The 18,752-nt window shown below is 34.3% G+C and overlaps 1 protein-coding gene across 4 annotated transcripts in view; it reads right to left on the bottom strand.

Annotated features, from left to right (window-relative positions):
* Positions 1–18,752, bottom strand: part of ascc3 (activating signal cointegrator 1 complex subunit 3) — a 375,545-nt gene that overhangs the window by 138,417 nt on the left and 218,376 nt on the right. For all 4 annotated transcript variants that reach the window (XM_088625716.1, XM_088625717.1, XM_088625718.1 and 1 more), the window contains exon 14: positions 4,991–5,125. In XM_088625716.1, coding sequence (XP_088481842.1) covers positions 4,991–5,125 — 135 coding nt within the window. The remainder of the gene's footprint in view (positions 1–4,990; positions 5,126–18,752) is intronic.

Below are 18,752 nucleotides of genomic sequence, written 5' to 3'. Positions count from 1 at the left end.
AGTCATGTTATCTTGTCAAGATCAATGGCAAGGTCTAATTGTGATAGCTTGTGTAGGATTGTCAAAACAGTACGTAAAACTACTTGTAGTGATCAATGTCAGCCAGACTGCCTGGTGCTAAAGTGTCCTGGGACCTAACTTGCTATTCTTTTTGTGGTCTCTTGCTTCTGTGGCAACATTCTCATCGCGAGATGAGAGAGTGACAATTATGATGTAGATGGCTTATTTATCTGACTTATGATCTTCTAAACATTTGGTCAACAAAGGGCATCTAGGGCTCAGAGGACAGAGGACAGGGACACACATGTAGTTATGATTGGATTGAACTATGATACCATGAAATCTGCTCTTTCAAAATAATTACTTGGGATCACTAATCTCAAGAGGAGATAATACCTCTACTTACCTCTACATACCAAAAAATGTCTCCGGCATATAACTGATTTTGGATATTCAGGCCATAGATATTTTTTCCTTTGCAATGCCACACCCTGCGACACTTAAGTTATGCACTTTCACTTCTAAGAAAAATCCTGCTGTAACTTTTATAACCTTTGTAACCTTTCTTAGCAGATTGTATTAGGAAACATAGGACTTCAAGTCTCGTACATGGCTCGTATTATGGGACAGGGCAGTGTGTAGTCATAGGAAAACTATTCTTTTCTTTAAAAATGGTGTTAGCTTTAGGAAAGTTAATAAATGTAGTTCAAGACTTTTCCAATACCCATAGACATAAAATTCTCTATTATCTGGTAAAGCTGTTAATGTTTTTTATCATGACAAGAAAGGTAATTTATAAAAGCAGATGCAGTAGGTTTTCCTCTGCAAACCCTGGCTTTCTCAATGTAAACTTTATCTTTTACCAAGATGAAAATTGCTTTGTGGAATGGATGATACTGCAGTAATTATTGTTTTGAAGCGTGACTTGTGGTTCACAAACCATTATAAAACATGCTTATGGCATCTGGTTGAATTTCACATCAACATAAGAAGACTTCAAAGAGTTTTTGGAGAACTGGACCTTTCTTCAACATAGAGCTTAAAAGCATAAATATACAGTGACACAGTGACATACACTGTGTCAAATAAATAAAATATGTGTCAAATAAATACAATAAATAAATAATCTAAATAAAAATATGAAAGTCCACATGCTAACATTTTCTTTTTAATTAAATCTAACTGCATTAACTCCACACTTTGAGAAAGAGCCATAGTTGAAACATGTTCTCTTACATTTCTGTGTGGATTTGACCTCTGCTTGTTCCTTTAAAACTGGCAAGCTGATGCAGTTCCACACTTGAATATCTGCATTAACCCTGATCTCCACCTCATGTCACTGTGAAGTAAACCTTAAATACTCAATGTATATGATTTTTACTGTTAAGCTGCATTATACGTTACACTGAAATAAATAAATAAACAATAAAAAAATCAACAAAATTTAGTTTACGAGCAGGTGGTTAGATGTGTGAGTTTCTATGATAAATGTTGATTTGGCTTCTGGTACTCTGAGCCCTTATAACCTCAGTATATCAACAGTTTTATATTGCAATATTATTTTATTATATCATTCAAATATTATTAATACCCCAGCTAAAGAACAGTCAGATCCTAACATCAGAAAGGCTAAGAGGGGGGGGGAGCCTTGTACAAAGCATAAATGCCTTAAGGAGTCCCTCAATGATAAACACCTAAAAGAATATCAGTGTTTATTAACGCTACCCAGATGAATTGCTTTGATCCAAATTAATGATGCCAGGAATTTAATAAATCATGCCTTGACTAGAAATCTTCGTAGATAAATTTCTAAGGCTTAATATTGATTGCTGTCTGTGAGTATCATGTTTGGCTAAATAAAATCAATCATACTGCAATATTGATCACAAACTGAACCTCCTTTTGCTCTTCTGCTGGACAGTAACTAATGAGTTGTGTTATGGTCCGAATCATGTTGGCACGATGAGTTATCTGAATTGGCTGACCATCATCTCGCACTTGTCCACCTTGAAGAATTTAGAGGTTATTCTCAGAGTGACATTCTGTGCTGGTATAAATACAAAGTGTAAAAGTTTAAACCCTAGCCAGTAGGGAAAACAAAAGACAGCTGAGTCTTTTTGTTAATGTGTGATGTTCAGATTGCTATGAATTCAGCTCGGGGAAAGCCCTGGTTTAATAGGTAATCCAATCCTGACAGTACACATTTAGAGCAAGGTACTGTTGGAAGTGGACAGAATGGTTACTGAGGCACCTGCAGCTGGGAACTCATGCATTTTGACAAGGGTAAAAATAGTTGTGCATGTGTAGAAGGCTTTACAACAGTCCCTGAAAAATAATCTTTACTTTATAAAGCCTTGAATTCATTCAGGCTGATTTTACAGTCTGCATGTGTTCAAATTCTATCTTTTAATTTATTTATATTGTATGTTATTTCTTTGACCTAATTTAGAAGGATATCAAGTATAAAAGACCAAAACCACCAAAAACAAATTACATTTCTGAATTCTGTGCTATGAGACAGACACACTGTCACAGGGAAATTAAGGATTAAACATATATCATTACAGTACATGAATATTTGATTAGATCCATTAACCAGTTTGATATATTCTATGCCTAGTAATATATTGTAAATTGAATTGTTTCCCCTCCTATATATAAACAATGCAAATATCGTAAACTGCAGTGCAATAAATGCTAGAAGTATATTTCAAAATGTATTAAATAGAGACAAATAAAGCTATATAGTAATAAGGAACACGTAATAGGTTTATTCCGTGCTGAAAAGAGAAGAAAGAAAATACAACCTTTTGGCTTTGGAGCCTTCTTCAGGTGTCAGGTGTTTTCTTCTTCACACCTGAAGAGGGCTCCATGGCCGAAATGTTGTGTTTTCTTTATTCTCTTTTCAGCATGGAATAAACCTATTACTTGTTCATTATTACTATATAGCTTTATTTGGGAGGGGAAAATAAAGGTTCAGAAGTCATTAATATAAAATTAAGTGTCATAGTCTCCCTACAAGGTTAATTCAAAGTCATAATTATGTGTTTGTTATTGGGCTGGAACTGGACAATCATATCCTAGCCATCTATATGTTTCCAAGGGTGTTATGGGCTTTTATCAAAATGGTTGGTTATTTGACAAACATATTCTGTAAAGAGTCACAGAATTGCAGAAAGTCACCCCTTTGTGCTAGAACAGTTCTAATGCTTCTTCATGGACATGGAGATTTAAATCACAATTTTCCACATGAACCTTTCACCACCACCCCAGTAAAATAACACCACCACCCCAGTTTCTCAAAGAAACTCTCTCTCCATTTAAAGAAAAATTGCATATGGCATTCTGTAGAGAACATTTTTACTTTTAATTTTGCTTGAGGTGTGTCTAATAATATTGTCTGAACTATTAAACTATTACTATCAAAGAATATTAAAGTATTTTCTGTAGTACTTGCTATCATTTCCTCAGGCTAGATTTGAAAACACATGTGGCAGAGTCCCTGATTTCTTTTGGGCAACAACATTTGGGGCATAACAACACAAGACTCTGTTACAAATATTGTAGATGAATAATTGGGACACTTAACCAGAATCAGCTAAATGAAGGTTACATGGAGTGGAGAAAACAGATACATATCTAGTATCAGCTAGAAGTAGTCCAGGTAATAGGTAAGTAATAGGTTTATTCCATGCTGAAAAGAGAATAAAACACAACGTTTCAGCCGTGGAGCCTAGATACTAGAAATCCATACCTAAGAAGATGGCTTTAAATAAATTAAAATCTAACAGGAATCCTAGGCAAGGACTCCAAAACAGGAGTGATACAGTATCATCACTTGTATGCGACTATATCAGGAATATAGCTGTTAAATCCTGCAATTGCTGCATTACAATAATACAGGAATCAGTTTTCTGCTACTAATATAGTCAACTGAGGACACAGCCAGTCAATATTTCTAAGATGAAAAAATGATGTTTACAACATTCTGCTGTTTAGGGTCCAAAAGTCTAGGACTTAAATCATCCTTCTTAAATTTCTCAATAAAAAATGAAATTCACATTAACTGAAAAGCATTGGTTTTACATGACAGAAAGGAGAAAACCAATGATTTAACCTCAGTCTTCTCACACTAAAGATGCAAAAAAAGTGTCATCCATACATTTAATACAGAAATGCAGAGAGTTCTAAAACTACCACCTTTATATCAGGTTTAGTGTGGTCATCTGCATGGAAGTGATAACTCAAACCTTGTCATTTTAGAACTGTATACTGTATGATCGAGACCATATAAACACTAAATGATAGAGGGCCCAACATTGAGCCCTGGGGAACACCAGTAATTATGCCAACTTCTGAACTAAAACCACAAAGAAAAATAAAATATCAAAGCTATCCAAAATTTAAACCATTTAAAGGTAGTGATGTGGAACAATCTCTGAATGTCTAATCAATTTCAATTCTTATAGGTCAGGAGGAACAGATATATTCTCAGGCAAAAAGATAAAGCCTGAAGTTCTCAGGAGTATACAGCACTACAGACTCCCTTTTTTTAAATCATGCCTTAACACGTTTCTGTCTTTAATTTCACTACTACTGCTATTTAGTACTACAGCTATGAGGATTGTAATTATAAACTTCAGTATCATAAATTAGTTGTTTTGTATTTTAACTCTCACACATTTCATATTGCATGAGGCATGACTTTTGTGTGTTGTATCACATACTCATAATGTGAAAAAATCAGGAGTTTCTAAACTGCATGCAAGTACAGTTATACTGTAACTGTACTAGCCATAGAGTCATTTTTAGCAGTGATAAGGAAACATTATATTTTCCTAAGTAAACATTTAGGGTATGATGAATGGTGAAGAAATTCACAGAATGAACATTCACCAAGGATGATATGAATCCTAATAAAGTAGGTATACAAAACATATCTCAGTCGTGAATCGCTACTATTAAGAAGGCATTAGTGAAGATTTCTTACCTGTTTCTCAGCCTGTCCATAGTCCGGGCCTTGCTCTGGTAAGAAGAAAGAAATCTCTCCACGATTTTTGGCCATTTCTATTAGGCTATTCGCAGTACGAACTGTGGAATTCCTGGCGTGCACAAAAACCATCACCTACAAACAGAAATAAGATTTAAAAAGCAGAACACCAAAGATATTTCAAAATAAATGCATAAGCATTTCATATGTAGTTGAACAGGTATAGAAATGGTCATTGTAAATAAAACAATTTTTGAAAACAAGTGCTACTGTATGTGTTCATATAACATTCATCTAGTAGTGATAGTCATCTTAATAACCTTTTTCTGCAGTTTTGACTTATGTCACTTAGCTGCATGAAATAGCAGTTGACTACTCAGTGGACTATTTTAGAAAAAAAACTAATTAGGATTCTTCGATAAAAAAATAACGAGGAGAGAATGTTGAATCTTCATTAAGGTTTGCACCCATCTGTTCATATACAAGTTTTCTTCAGAAAACTATGCAAAAACTATTTTAAGTGTTTATTTAGCTCTTCCTCATTAATTCTTTAAGACGTAAAATATAAAAAAATAAGAATGAGGAAAGCAGTTAGCACTTGTGTCTCACAGCTGCAAGGTTTGGGGTTTGATGTCAGCCTTGGCTGTGTACAGTTTTCACTTTCTCCCAATGTTTGCATGAGGTTTTGTTCATATTTGTCTCTCTATAACTGCCAAAAACAGGATGCATAAAAACAGTTGCTACCTATTCTCTGTGAACTCTCCAGTTACCGAGTTACTTGCTTACTATTCGAACATGGAAGGTCAAAGCTCTGACTAAGCATGTGCCTAATAAAGGGTTTCAAATACAGGAGCAGGTTATTCTCCTATTACTTTGAAACTGACCTTGCAAAAAAGTCAATATTCAAACCAAAATAATCGATATCCCAAACATAAGACAGTTATGTCATGTAAAGGACTTTCTTTACCATCCTTAAATAATTTTATAATGCAACTATAAACAGGAGATAGACAAAAACAGTCCGTAACTAGTGCCTCAGGGATGTTTATCTTTGTCCTTCAGCTTTTGCAACAGCTGTAGAGGTAGATGTGTAGCACTATTGTGCCAAAATTGATTCTTTTTATTTCACACAGTAAGCAAAACACTTTCCCCAGGTGGTGTTGTTTTGTAAAATGTGTATTGTGGGTATTCAGCGTTTTGGTCACTGTCAGATATAATTTTATGATGACAAATCTTACACTTAACTTATTTGCAGCTTTTATAACCAGGGTTTCACATAGCCAAAGCAATGAAACATGATCCAGTGCTGCAAATTATGTCCGATATACAGTAAGAATGTATTCATAAGAAAGCAATACATTTGGGCAATTTTATACAACACTTGACCAAACACTGTACAGCAATTTCAGTTGCATTTTTTGTTTTCCTTTCTAGCACCATAAACAAAAAAAGTTTATTAGCCTTGCATGTACTCTAGATTTAAAATAGACTGAGAAATGTGACAGCTTCTGCTGATAAATAGTAAACTGAATCTATTTGTTATAAAAAAGTGTTGATTCTAAACAATAACTCACATTTAATCAGGTTGTAGAAGGCACCAATTCACAACAGCCTAAGATAACTTATTAACTGCAGCCAAGTGAATTAATAGGGATTTAAGTGGGTTATTGCAGGTATAAGAGATAAGTGCAGGCTGCTGTTGAAAGGAAATTGCTTAAAAAAGTGAAAGAGATGAGCCCTTATGCATGTATATATACAGTACCTTGCAAAAATATTCAGACCCTTCCTATGATGGCCTATTCTGTGAATTTACAAAACTATGCATACTCATTTTTGAATGTAATATTTGATTTAGAATTCTCATACTAAAGACTTCTAAGAGTAAAGTAGGTTAAAGGAAATGTCAGTAAACCTAATCAGACAAAAGAGAAATGCTTTAACTGTATAAGTATTCAGATCTGTTAACTTAATATTTAGTGGAAGCACCTTTGGCAGCGATCATAGCTGCAAGTCTTTCTGGGTCTCAGCTGCATCCATAAGCTTGCTCCTTTATGCCCCACTGCTCAGTTTGGAGGGACAGTCTGATCTAATTCTAGGTGTCTTGTGCTTCTTCATGATCAACCTCACCATGCTCAAAGAACTATTAAGGGTCTTTGAAATGCATTAATAAGCTTCTCTTGATCTGCACCTTTGTACATCTTTATCCCTGAGTAGTTCTGAAAGCTCCTTGGACTTCATGAAATTCACTACCTGACTGAGGGACATTACAGAGACAGGAGTAAACATTCTGAAATCATGTGAACCACTATTACTGCACACAGACAGAGGCCACAAAGTTAATTTTGTGGCTTATTAAGGTAATTTTGTGAACCTAAATTAATTAAGTATGCCACAGTCAGGAGTTTCAATATTTAAGAAATTATGACTTCTATTATTCTGCTATATGAATTATCTATTTATTTCTTTTTGATTTATGCCTTCAATGCATGGAGTGGGTTGTGTATATAAAAATATTATTTTTTACTTCAGAGTGCCTTGATTGCAAGCTTTAAAGAAACAAAATATAAAAACTGTGCAAGAGTCTGAATACTTTTTCAAGGCACTGTATATGAAGAAGGCTCCACGGCCAAAACGTTGTGTTCTCTTCTTTTTTTTCAGCATGGAATAAACCTATTACTTGTTCCTTTGCAACCTACGCAAGCTGACGCAGCTACCCACCTGAACTATCATAGAATGATGTATTAAAAGTTAGATAATAGCCTTCTGTTCCCTTATATAGAGAGAATTAATGCTGACCTTGATGCATCCTCCACATCCCTCTACCTTTCCCCATCTTAAGGCACTTGCTTCCAATGCCCTTTATTGTTTCCTGATTGCACATCCCAAGGCCACAGCCAATGGGTGCATGCAGGACGAAAGTGCTGGTTAGCAAACTAGATACATTTATCATACTTGTTCTCTTTCTAAACAGGGTGTTTTTGCTTTGTTTAAACAGATCCCAGCATGCATTTTGAAATCAATGGAATATTATCTTTTCCCGTTAGGATTTCATTATTTAAGATGCTCTGTAAATGACTCTGTCATTGGTGGGCTTGATCAATTTTCGGTCTCTAAACGGACTGCCATTTCTCCTAAACTGGACATGTGCTGGATTCTGGAATGCAAGAGGGCATGTGGTGTCTACTTACTTTTATTCATTTCTTTCCATTCTAAATAGTTTGAACTGCGGTTACATATACAATATACAAAATATACATGCAATAAACAATATAGATGCAATATTTCCTTCAACAGAAGAGCCTGGTGTACCCTTACTTACACATGGTTGTAAGAATTTGTCTGAAGCAACATGAAAACTATAACCTACACACATCTATAATGAAGTAGTGTGGTTTAGAACAATGGTTGCTTAAGGACAGTACCAGTCTATTTTTACATTCAACGTAGCTTTTGTAATCAAACAGTTGCAAATGTTTGGATGATCTGATTAAATTCATTATTAAGATACGAAACATTTTGAGGTTCTAAGGAATTAAACTTTTATTAAAAATCTATTATAATTCAACTACATTCACATTTGTGTTTCAATATAAATGCAATTTTAACTTTAATATGTGACAATAAACAGGTGCAATGTAAGGCTTTCTGAATCAATTACATTCCGATTATATTCATTGCAAACATTTTGCTCTTACAATACAAAATTACCATGATGCTCTGTTTTCCTTAGTGTTCTAAAACTCAAACACCAATGTTATTTCTTATTTGCCATTCATTTGTATTTGTAGAAAGACCTGCAAACAATGAATAAGGGTATTGAGAACCCCTGACTCTGAATGTTGTTTCTTATCGGAATCATATTAACCATGTTTTCCTTGAGAATAAAGAACTACAGTACACCAGGCTGGCGACAGCTGAAACTGCTGTCTCTGGCTGACTGTCTTGACTTCACGTAAAGAGAATCAGAATTCTATTTAGCTTGCTGTGCTTTCTAGTATCGTGGCCACATTTAATTAATATTTGCGCTTGTCCAGTAATTCATGAATTAAACAAACCTTTTGGGAAGTACTTCACTTGTTTGTATAGAAATGTCCTCAGAAATAATGTTATGCAACTATACTCAACACACACAAAAAAAATCCTTATGTATCTGCCAACACTTCCAGAATGTTGGATTTTGTTCATGTTTGAATGACAAAGTAGACCTTAATTTATCCACTTCTAAGCCTAACAAATAATTCAGGGTGAAACCCATAACTAGCCTGCAACTTGCTTCAGTGAGATTTCTTCAATGAAAAAAAACCTAAAAGATAACAACAGATAATAGATCAGTTCATAGGAGAATATCCCAGCTTCCAGCTGGTACTGAAAGCTAGTTTTATGTACAGTTTTGAAGAACTGAGGTTTGATATAATAATCCAGCACATTCACCAGTCACAATCAGAGACAGATATGTATCCAGATATTTAATAATGTCTAATAACTGCTAATTTGAAGCATTTAACCAACTTTCAAAGAGTGCATTTATGTTTTCTATTTTGTATCGAGTAAGATGTATTTAGACAAATAATAAAACAGTCATGTGCGCATAACAATGTTATTCACAGTTGTTGCACTTCCATTTAAATGTATTTTTCAGATGTCTGGATATACAAACACCTGGTTATGAGATGCTAATGTGAAAAGAATACAATGGAACAGAATATATTTCTATTATAGTGGCTGAACAACTAAGCCATGAACAAAAAATGAGATGCTTTGCACACCTGCTAGAAGTCTCACCTGTAAGGGTCTGTCACACTTCTGGCCCCCAACCACCTTCACAACTACATCCAACTCAATGAAGGATCAGATTTTGATGTCAAGAATACACCAGCAAAGAGGTCAAAAGATCTTACTCTCAAAAAATATATAAAAAAATGAAATTTTGACAGCAAAACTGTATTGCTGGCAGAACTATTAAAGCATAACAACCTCCTACCCCAAAAGTCAATTTGAAAAACTCAATAGACAGACAAAGAGGTTGGCAGTCAGGGATATGCTTCTCTCATCCTTTCCTAAGCCATGAAACAAAAGCCTTAAATGGCAATGTCAAACTAAACTTTGGATTGTTACATGATCCATTATTGCTGAAGTATTGTGGTCTTAAGATGTTTATATCCACTAATAATAATACTTGCAATGATGTTTTGAAGCACCAAATGGGAATGGTACTCTAGATCAATGAGGTAGTTTTAAGATTTCAATAAAATCAAGTGCTCTGAAGTCTGTTTTTTAAAAGAAACAATGTTGGGGATTTTCAAACCAAATGCCTAACACCAGTATTAATTAATAAATCAATATCTACCATAGACTTTGGCATTTTTTATCGGTCATTATTTGATATTTCATTATTAAGAGATCATTCTAATCTGTTATGATTTATTATAATTTCAACACAGTTAATCTGTAATATGTACAATCTGGTAGTGCACAGAAATTAAAAACCAAAGCAGTTAATTCCAGTTTAATGAGTTCATTTGCACATGGAAATAGGTGGTTTTATTCAATGAACAGGTGTCTAACCAGTCTTGATACAACACTTTACACATTGTTTTAAAAGAAAAAGAGAATAATGATGATTCTAGGAACTGCAATTGAAACTGTAAATGTAATTTTTGATCTTTAGGACCTTTAGAGAGATAGAACCCAGAAAAGATAATGACAAGACAGTCAGCATGTGTGCAGGACAGAGTGTAATTATTTCAGATTTAGCAGATAACAATCTAAAATCTTGATTCTGCCTGGAAAGGGCAGCTACTGATGACCTCTAACTCTATGGAAGGATCTTGAATCAGCTAAAAAAAAGTGGTCACAGTGGTACCCCCACAGGGGCTGATTTCATTGTCCTTTTGTGCTTCAGAGACCTTTCAAAAAGTCACAGGTGTCCTAATATGATTTAGTCAATCTACAATATCTACTGCTATCCATCAGGATTCAGCTGCATTGATAAAAAACGATTAAGCATTACATTAGTATCATACTACATCAGGACTAACAGAAACATACAGTATTAAAAGCCAGGTAAGATATGTTTTGATTTTCCTGAGTAATCAGAGACATTTGCTCACATGGTATACATGTTATAGTCTGGTATAACACCTCCAGACTATGAAAAAATACATGAATGGGTAGGGGTTGCATTCTTTTAATGCTTTTCTCAATTTGTGACACATCATACTATATCATCTTTCTGTCTGGAGAAAAGCATAGGTGGATATTATAACCAGTGTATTAGTAGATAAGTGTTTTCATAATATCTATGCAATTCCAAGCAAATAAAAATATATATGTATGTTGTTCTATAAATGTTGTTATGAATGATACTTTCCTTATTTGCTAAAAAGACATAATCTTTTACTTTGTGCCTGTAATGTAGTGTTACCATGCTAAGCAATTATCACTTAATATTAACTGAACTGTTAACAGTTTCTACAACTAAAGATATAAATATCCAATTAAGTTCTGACATTTCAAATTGAATACTGACTCCAGATATTAAAATCAGCCTGAACATTTGACTAAACATGAAAGAACTTTATGATACAGCTATACCAGAATCAAGGTTTTTGCACTTTCTTCTGCTACCTTATAGCTGAATTATATAATAGCTTAAATATAATTATAGCTTAAATAATTTACTGTATTAATGACACCACTATGGAATTTACTTTTACAGATGACTGGAGATTGTAAATTCGCAATGCACTTTTTGCTTTTAACACTTTGCAGTGAGTTTCAAAGGGCTCACAACAAAATATGCAAATCCCTTATACACAGAGAATTAACGTGATAAAGTGAACTTTCAGATGACTAAAATGGAGTTTTGCTGCCTAAACAGACACAGAGTGAGCTTCAAGGCAATCACAAGATTGTGGTTAGGACTTTCATGGCATGTCGTATCATGCAAAACACAGCTAGAGGTTTGAATGTCAGTGTAAGTGAGAAAGGACAGGCTGAAGAAGTGCCTCATTTTAACCACTGCAGCCTCTTCCTGAGGAAGGTTCCAGGGCAAGAACCACCACTGACATATAACTCATAAGCATAATTAGAAGTATATTCTTCCACCACTTCTGAATGTGCATTGAGTATTTCTAATGTAATGTGTTAGGTATTCTGTTGTTTCTTTGAACAATGTAAAGCTTATTTATCATTACTGTCAAGCGAAGTGTAGGAGAAAATCTCTGACATTATCAGAAATGTACTGAATTATATTTCTCATTAATAAATTCCTGTCCAAATAGTTTTTTTTTGTCAAAGAGTGTAATGTGAGCAGTAATGATCAGGCATTTTTTCAATAGAATAATTAATGTTATGACTTCACCATATTAGTCAAAGCATAACTGAATTGTGTTAATTAACATATTCTGTTCACTTCCTATTAAAGTTGTCAATGCTGTATAATTTGTTCTCTACAATAATGCTAATTTTACAAAACTGTCTCTCATATCTCCACAAACAAAATAAACTGATGAATATAAAGAAGATTACAGAACTTTATAAATAAACCGGAAGTTTATCATGGCTAAATATTCTACCTGAGTAGTGATTACAACTACCCTTGTACAAGTACAGGCAGTAAAAGCCATCTTTGATTAAAGGTTAGTTCATGGAACCCAGCAAAGCAGTTATTTTTATTAGACAAATTGGAGAAGCAATTACCAGATTTATAGTGGGCAAGACAGCAATTCAGTCCTAAGAGGGTTAATTTACACTGTCGCAAAATCTTGTATTTCAGTGACCAACTGCTGTGCATTAAATTATGCAAATAAGAAAAGCAAAGTAATTTAGAGAAGGGAGAAGTGGTTCCACAGTTACAAGCTGTGTAATTAGATCTGTACTCTGCATTTCAAAGCCTGCTCTGGTCTCTGGTGTTGTAGAGCTACAGTGATGGAAGGGAGTTACCTAACCCTTTCCACACCAACAAAGGACGAATAAGTGTTTTATATATTTAATATTTAGAACAGAACATGATTTAGGAAGGTATGAGCTAGGCAAAATGATGCAGTAAAAGAGAGCTTGCCTGCAAATTTTCTAAAATGTAAAGGAAATAAGGATAACAGACTGCAGTCGTGAATGAGGCAAATTTGTGAATGCAGATATAATGATCGCAGTGAAGTACTGTATAACAACAACTTCCTTAAAACAAGCAGACTCTAGTAAATATTTTATTGAGCAGTTTATAGGAGATTAAGGGTGCTGTTTGATCATTAAAAAAACTGTAGCACAACTAAAACTCAAAGCAACATACCAATTATGAGAAACAAGACTTGGTCACACAGGGACTTCCTCTTAATTGACACATGCATTTAAAATGCAAGTCGCAATGGCCACAGTAAATTCAATTTACACAAAAGTACTAATACCTCAATAAATAAAGATGCATCTTAACGACAAATACACCTTTAAAAAATACAGTCAAATAAGTCAGAAAAATTTAAAATGCAAAAAAGTTAAAATGTTTTGCTCAATTAGATGCTATGTACTAAATTCATTTTAATGTAACTGACAAACTCAAAATTATAAAAAAATGTAATTGGCTTGTAATTGAAATGAGAAGCTGTTAACCCCATTTTTTTCTTGTCCTGCAAATATTATTTAATTTAAAGGATGTATAAAAATACTTAAGTAGACCCTATGGAGAGAGACAGTAGTTCATCAAAGTGCCTGCAGGCTGCATAGAGGCACTGTCATTTCTTCTGACCTTAAGAGAGCATACAGTACATGTCAGGTTTAGTTGGTAGTAGAGTTTGGGTTATCTAATTATATACTGTCATGCACATAAGTTGTCTGAATATCAATATTTTGACAGTTACTTATGCCACAATACCAAGAGTATAAAAAATCAACAAAAAAGGAAGTAGTTTAGTTTTCAATGGCTAAATAATAGGAATAAATAATAGCCAAAGCATTTAACTTTTCAGACAAGTGAGAGCAAAGCCACTCAAAACAACATTTATTTTCATAGAACAAGACACAATATGCTAAAGGGAGTATCCCCCCTTAATCTTGATAGGACAAATCCTTCATTTTTAAATAAGCAAAGATGGAATTAGGAAGTTAGTTTTAGAGGGCTAAATTGGAGAAATGTTCTGATTGACTGAGAACCAGTAAAGACACAAAAGAACAGGAATCGTTATATGCTCAGTCTGTCAGCTGTAAGAGAGAATCTTGGCAGCATTCTGAACTAGTTGTTAATCAATTTCAAGAGCAGGAAAAAGTGCAGTCTACCTGAGATGGTGAAAAGATGATTTCACTGCAGCAGAAGCATGCACATCATAGCCTGAAGTAGCGATTAACTGAACTCCAAGAATTTCTACAGGATGGGGGATGGATGAAATGTGCCAACTACCGAAAAATGAGGTAGAGGATGCAAGTGATAGAAGGTGGAATATTCTTTGTAATAAGAGTGGGTGAAATAGCTACAATTCTGGTTTAAAGTTTTATATCTTGACACAACAATTATTTTTCAACCTATTTGGCTGTTTTCTTTAATGCATTGTTATTGTGTACACAGCATGCAATATAATTAAATACAATGTAATTAATATGATAATTTGCTGGGTTCGGACATGCCCTCAAATAATAATTACTAGACTATAGCCCCAAAAGTTTCTCCTTATAAGACATGCATTTGAGACCTGTAGCACTGGTCAGGGTTTAGTATGTCAGGCTGAAGAGCCCTAATAGTGGCAGATCTGTTCTCTGTTGCTGCTAACGTTGCCTTTACAGACACAAAGCTAAATCAGAACTCTATTTAGACAGTTCTGAGTTTCAGCATTTTGAAATTGTGAGAACACATACCAATAATTCATACGCATATATTATCGGCTTGTGAAGGTTAAAAAGCCATAGTCTGGTTTCAGATTGTTTTATGATTCAGAGTCCTTGCAATGTAAAAGGTCAGTTCTGTCTATTCTCTGTCCCTGGGTTTCATTAACATTTCACTATGGGCCATCAAGTGTTTTCTAAAATTAAGCTGTATTGGAACAAGAAATCTGTCAGTGGATCTCCAGTAACAGCATATAGTGCTTTTGATGCTATTAACTAATAGCAAGACTTTTTTCTAGATTCCAAGCTAATTAGATTTTACTTTCAACACATAAGGCTGTCCATCACTCTGCTCCACCATTGTAACATAATAATTATCTATCAATGTACCCAGCCATCAAAGAATATTTAAGGTTCTAGGGAACACACTCTGTGATAAAGAGGTGTCTGAGTTTTCAGTAACAGTGTGTTCAGCTTTGGAGTTTTCTTGTTGACGTCACACAATACTGTGACTTTTAAATCCAGGGTGAAAGAAGAAAGTACAGATCCAACGTGCCAATTGTTGAATGTGGAACAGGTGTAAAAATGTCAAGGATAAACCACAGCAAATGCTTACTTCAAAACACCACACCATAAATATCAGTGAAATATGACACAAATACAGTCTAATGGGCAGTATGATTAAAACTCAGAACAGGTGCCACTTTTACTGCACAATGGGTTGTGGAACACTGGAGCAACATGCCCTGTTGTCAAAACTGATACCTTGACGTCTTTCAAAAAACTGCTAGATGAGATGGAAAAGGACCTAAATGGGCTAGCTGGCCTCCTTTCATTTGCATAAAGTCTTAGGCTCTTATGTAATCATGTTTTAAAAAAAGGAATAATGCCTGGAAATACAAAGTGTAATGCTTAGATTTTACTGTTTTTTTTTCTATTTATACCCCTTGATGGCTGTCGATAGTCAATTATAAAAGTTTCTTTGGGAGATATTACAAGCAGAATTCTGCAGTTCAATTCAAAAGGTAAAGCAGATGGAAACATTAAACAGTTTTTAAAAAAAATCGAATCTGCAGAACGTACCATTTATATATTAGTGCTTAATAGAATATAAAAAAAGCTGGATTTGATAGGGTAGCTTGCAGCTTTAATGTGAACATCTGTAGCAAGCATGAGAATAAGGGTATGAAACGAGACAGAGACAGCTGTCGTGTTTGCAGTGGAGTGAGGATTTTCTTCCTTTTAATACTCCTGCAAATGCTATTTTTGTAAGCATCTGGTGCTCCTTTGGCTCCATCTGTGATCAATTAACTTAGCAGTACTTAATTTTCCTACCTGAACTGTCCAGAAGCTTCTTAACTGCCTTTTGACAGTAATTAACCATTAACCAAGTAGCGTTAATTAAGCATCCAATTTCATTAAACAATGTGTTTCCCACTTACTGATTAAGACATAGATACATTAGTCAAAGAGACTTTAACATTTTGCTTTTATGTTTCTTTTAGGATTGTTCTAGGTTGATTTCAATTCACACTGCCTTAAAAATAAATTTTAAAAAGTGTATTTTGCTAAACATTAGATGATTATAATGGGCTGTTTTTTTATTTATCCTGTCATTATCATAAGTGGCTGTTTCAAAAAGTATGTAATGCATTTTCAGAAAATTATACAAACTTTGCTATTTTATCTACAGTACACCCAATATAATCTGTTGAAGGTAAGACGACAGAGCAGAATTCATCTTTGAAATTAATGGCTCAAATATTTCACAGACAACTTCAAGAAAATATTTATATGAATAGAAAGAATTTTAGAATCTCCAACCAAAACAAACCTTTTTATTCAAGGATATGTTTACATGTTTAATTATTTTCTAGTTATATTCCACTTATGTTAAATTCAAGGCTAATGTGTAAAAATATATTAGTTTGGTAACCACAGCTGCTCTGTGTATAATGGGTTTTCTGAATATGTATTATGTAACTGAACTAGCACATTAACAATAACTTTAATTTCTCATAAGTAGATATTAGATACTGCCTTCCTGATCTGTTTACTGAAAAGCTACCAAAGGAAAACTACTGCCAATCAGTCATGCTTAAACAAACAGAGTTCAGGTTTGTGAAAGCCACTCTGTCCACACTGGAAAATTTGATGAGTTTTGCCTATAATTACACCCACAATCAATATTTGTGTATTATCCCAATGAACACATTTCAGTTTACTTAAAGGTTATTTATCTTGTCTCTTGATCTCCTCTGCCTTGTTATTATACATTTTCAAAATGCCCTGCAAGAGTACTATTTTCCACTTTAAAATTAGTGGAAAAGTGAATGCATAATTGCTTGTCATTGAAAACACATAACATCATCTAGTCTGATTTAATGTAGAGAGTTAGAAAAATGAACTGCTTTATTGCAAATTACAGCGCCTCATAATCAGTTGGATTTACCTTCTCTTTTAATGGGAACTATAGCACAGGAATGTTATTTTCTATGACCCAGTGAACTATAGATGTTTAAACTCACTAAATCTCAACTATATTGCACACAAAGACAAGATAGGAGCTTAAAAGAAAATGGCAATGGGCACTGATATAAAAATACTCTTCATCCCCCTGAGGCTTTTAAAAAGTAGATTTAATTATACTAAAGTAATAGCACAAATCTGATATGTGCACTATAATCTTATTACATAATCTTTATTGAAGTTGAGCGCAACAGCTTTATATAAATTTAAATGGCATATTGAAGAATGCATTGACAAACATCACATTTGCAAGTTTGTAAACCTTTTGGAATGTAATTGTTTTACAGTACAAGGTAGCTTTTCAGAAGGGCAGCATTAAGGCACCTGTGCTATACTAAAGGTTTTGAAATGTCAGCAGTCACTAAACAAAAGAAATTTCAAATGAAACGTCAGAATTCTTCAAATAAATTACACAATAAGGTCAAGATAGTTGTCCAGTTTGGCAGTACAAGGTTATTTCTGCTTTGCTAAACTGCATCAGCATAACAAAGTATTATACTTCCAGAATTTGTCACATCATTGCAACACATACAAAATGTGAAAAATTTGCAACACTGGCTTCTTTCAGTACTTTACATGATAGACACCAAGAGCCAGTCCAAGTGAGAAAGACAGGGAAATAAATGTGCCATATCAACACTGATTCATGGACACAGAACCAATGTAAATGTAATACAAGATCAAATGCAATATGACACGTACATGGCAGCTACTAATGCACAAACTTCAGCATCTATTATTTAGAGATCCTAACTTAAATATAGTAAGGTTTTGTATACAAAAAAAGGGCACTTCTTTATTCCATCCAGCATCAGGGCTTAATGTTCAATAAACCTTTGCTTATAAAAGTAAAACAGTTAAATTAATAATCATGTCAACACATGTTATGCAATCTGGAGAGAGAGCTGTGCACTTTAATTTTGAAAATTACAAATCCAAAGAGGAGTAATGACATTCTTACTTGCGTTAAGGCACAATACTCTGCACAATCAGATCTTTGTGGATATGACCCAATACTGGCCACAGAAATGAATACCAATGGATGGTCATTCACATTGCATTTATCGTAATTCTTTGCAAAGCTAACAGCATCTTTCTTCTGGCTTTGTCTACAGAAAATGCTGAAATCAAAGAAACAGCTGAAAATTTACAGAGTAAAGATGTGCACTACAAGTGTTATCAGAGTCTCTCATCATGGGATGTTTTACGGAGCTGCCAATTTTATGTCAGTCTCGCTGCTATCAAAGGCTTTCAACTGGAGCTCTTCCCTAGTGCCAAGGAAACTCATCAATAAAGGGGAAAAGGCCAGGTTCTTCTAATTTGCAATGCAAACTGAAACACCCTAAAAAGAACAATTGCCAGTGGTACCATGCCTTCCCTATGAAGCATGCAAACCTAGATGAACACTTTATGCAAGGCCTAC

This window comes from Lepisosteus platostomus, chromosome 3, assembly GCF_059453375.1.
Source record: "Lepisosteus platostomus isolate fLepPlt1 chromosome 3, fLepPlt1.hap1, whole genome shotgun sequence".
NCBI lineage: Eukaryota > Metazoa > Chordata > Actinopteri > Semionotiformes > Lepisosteidae > Lepisosteus > Lepisosteus platostomus.
Note: the sequence above shows the minus strand (reverse complement) of the source record. Positions and strands in the feature narration are given on the sequence as shown.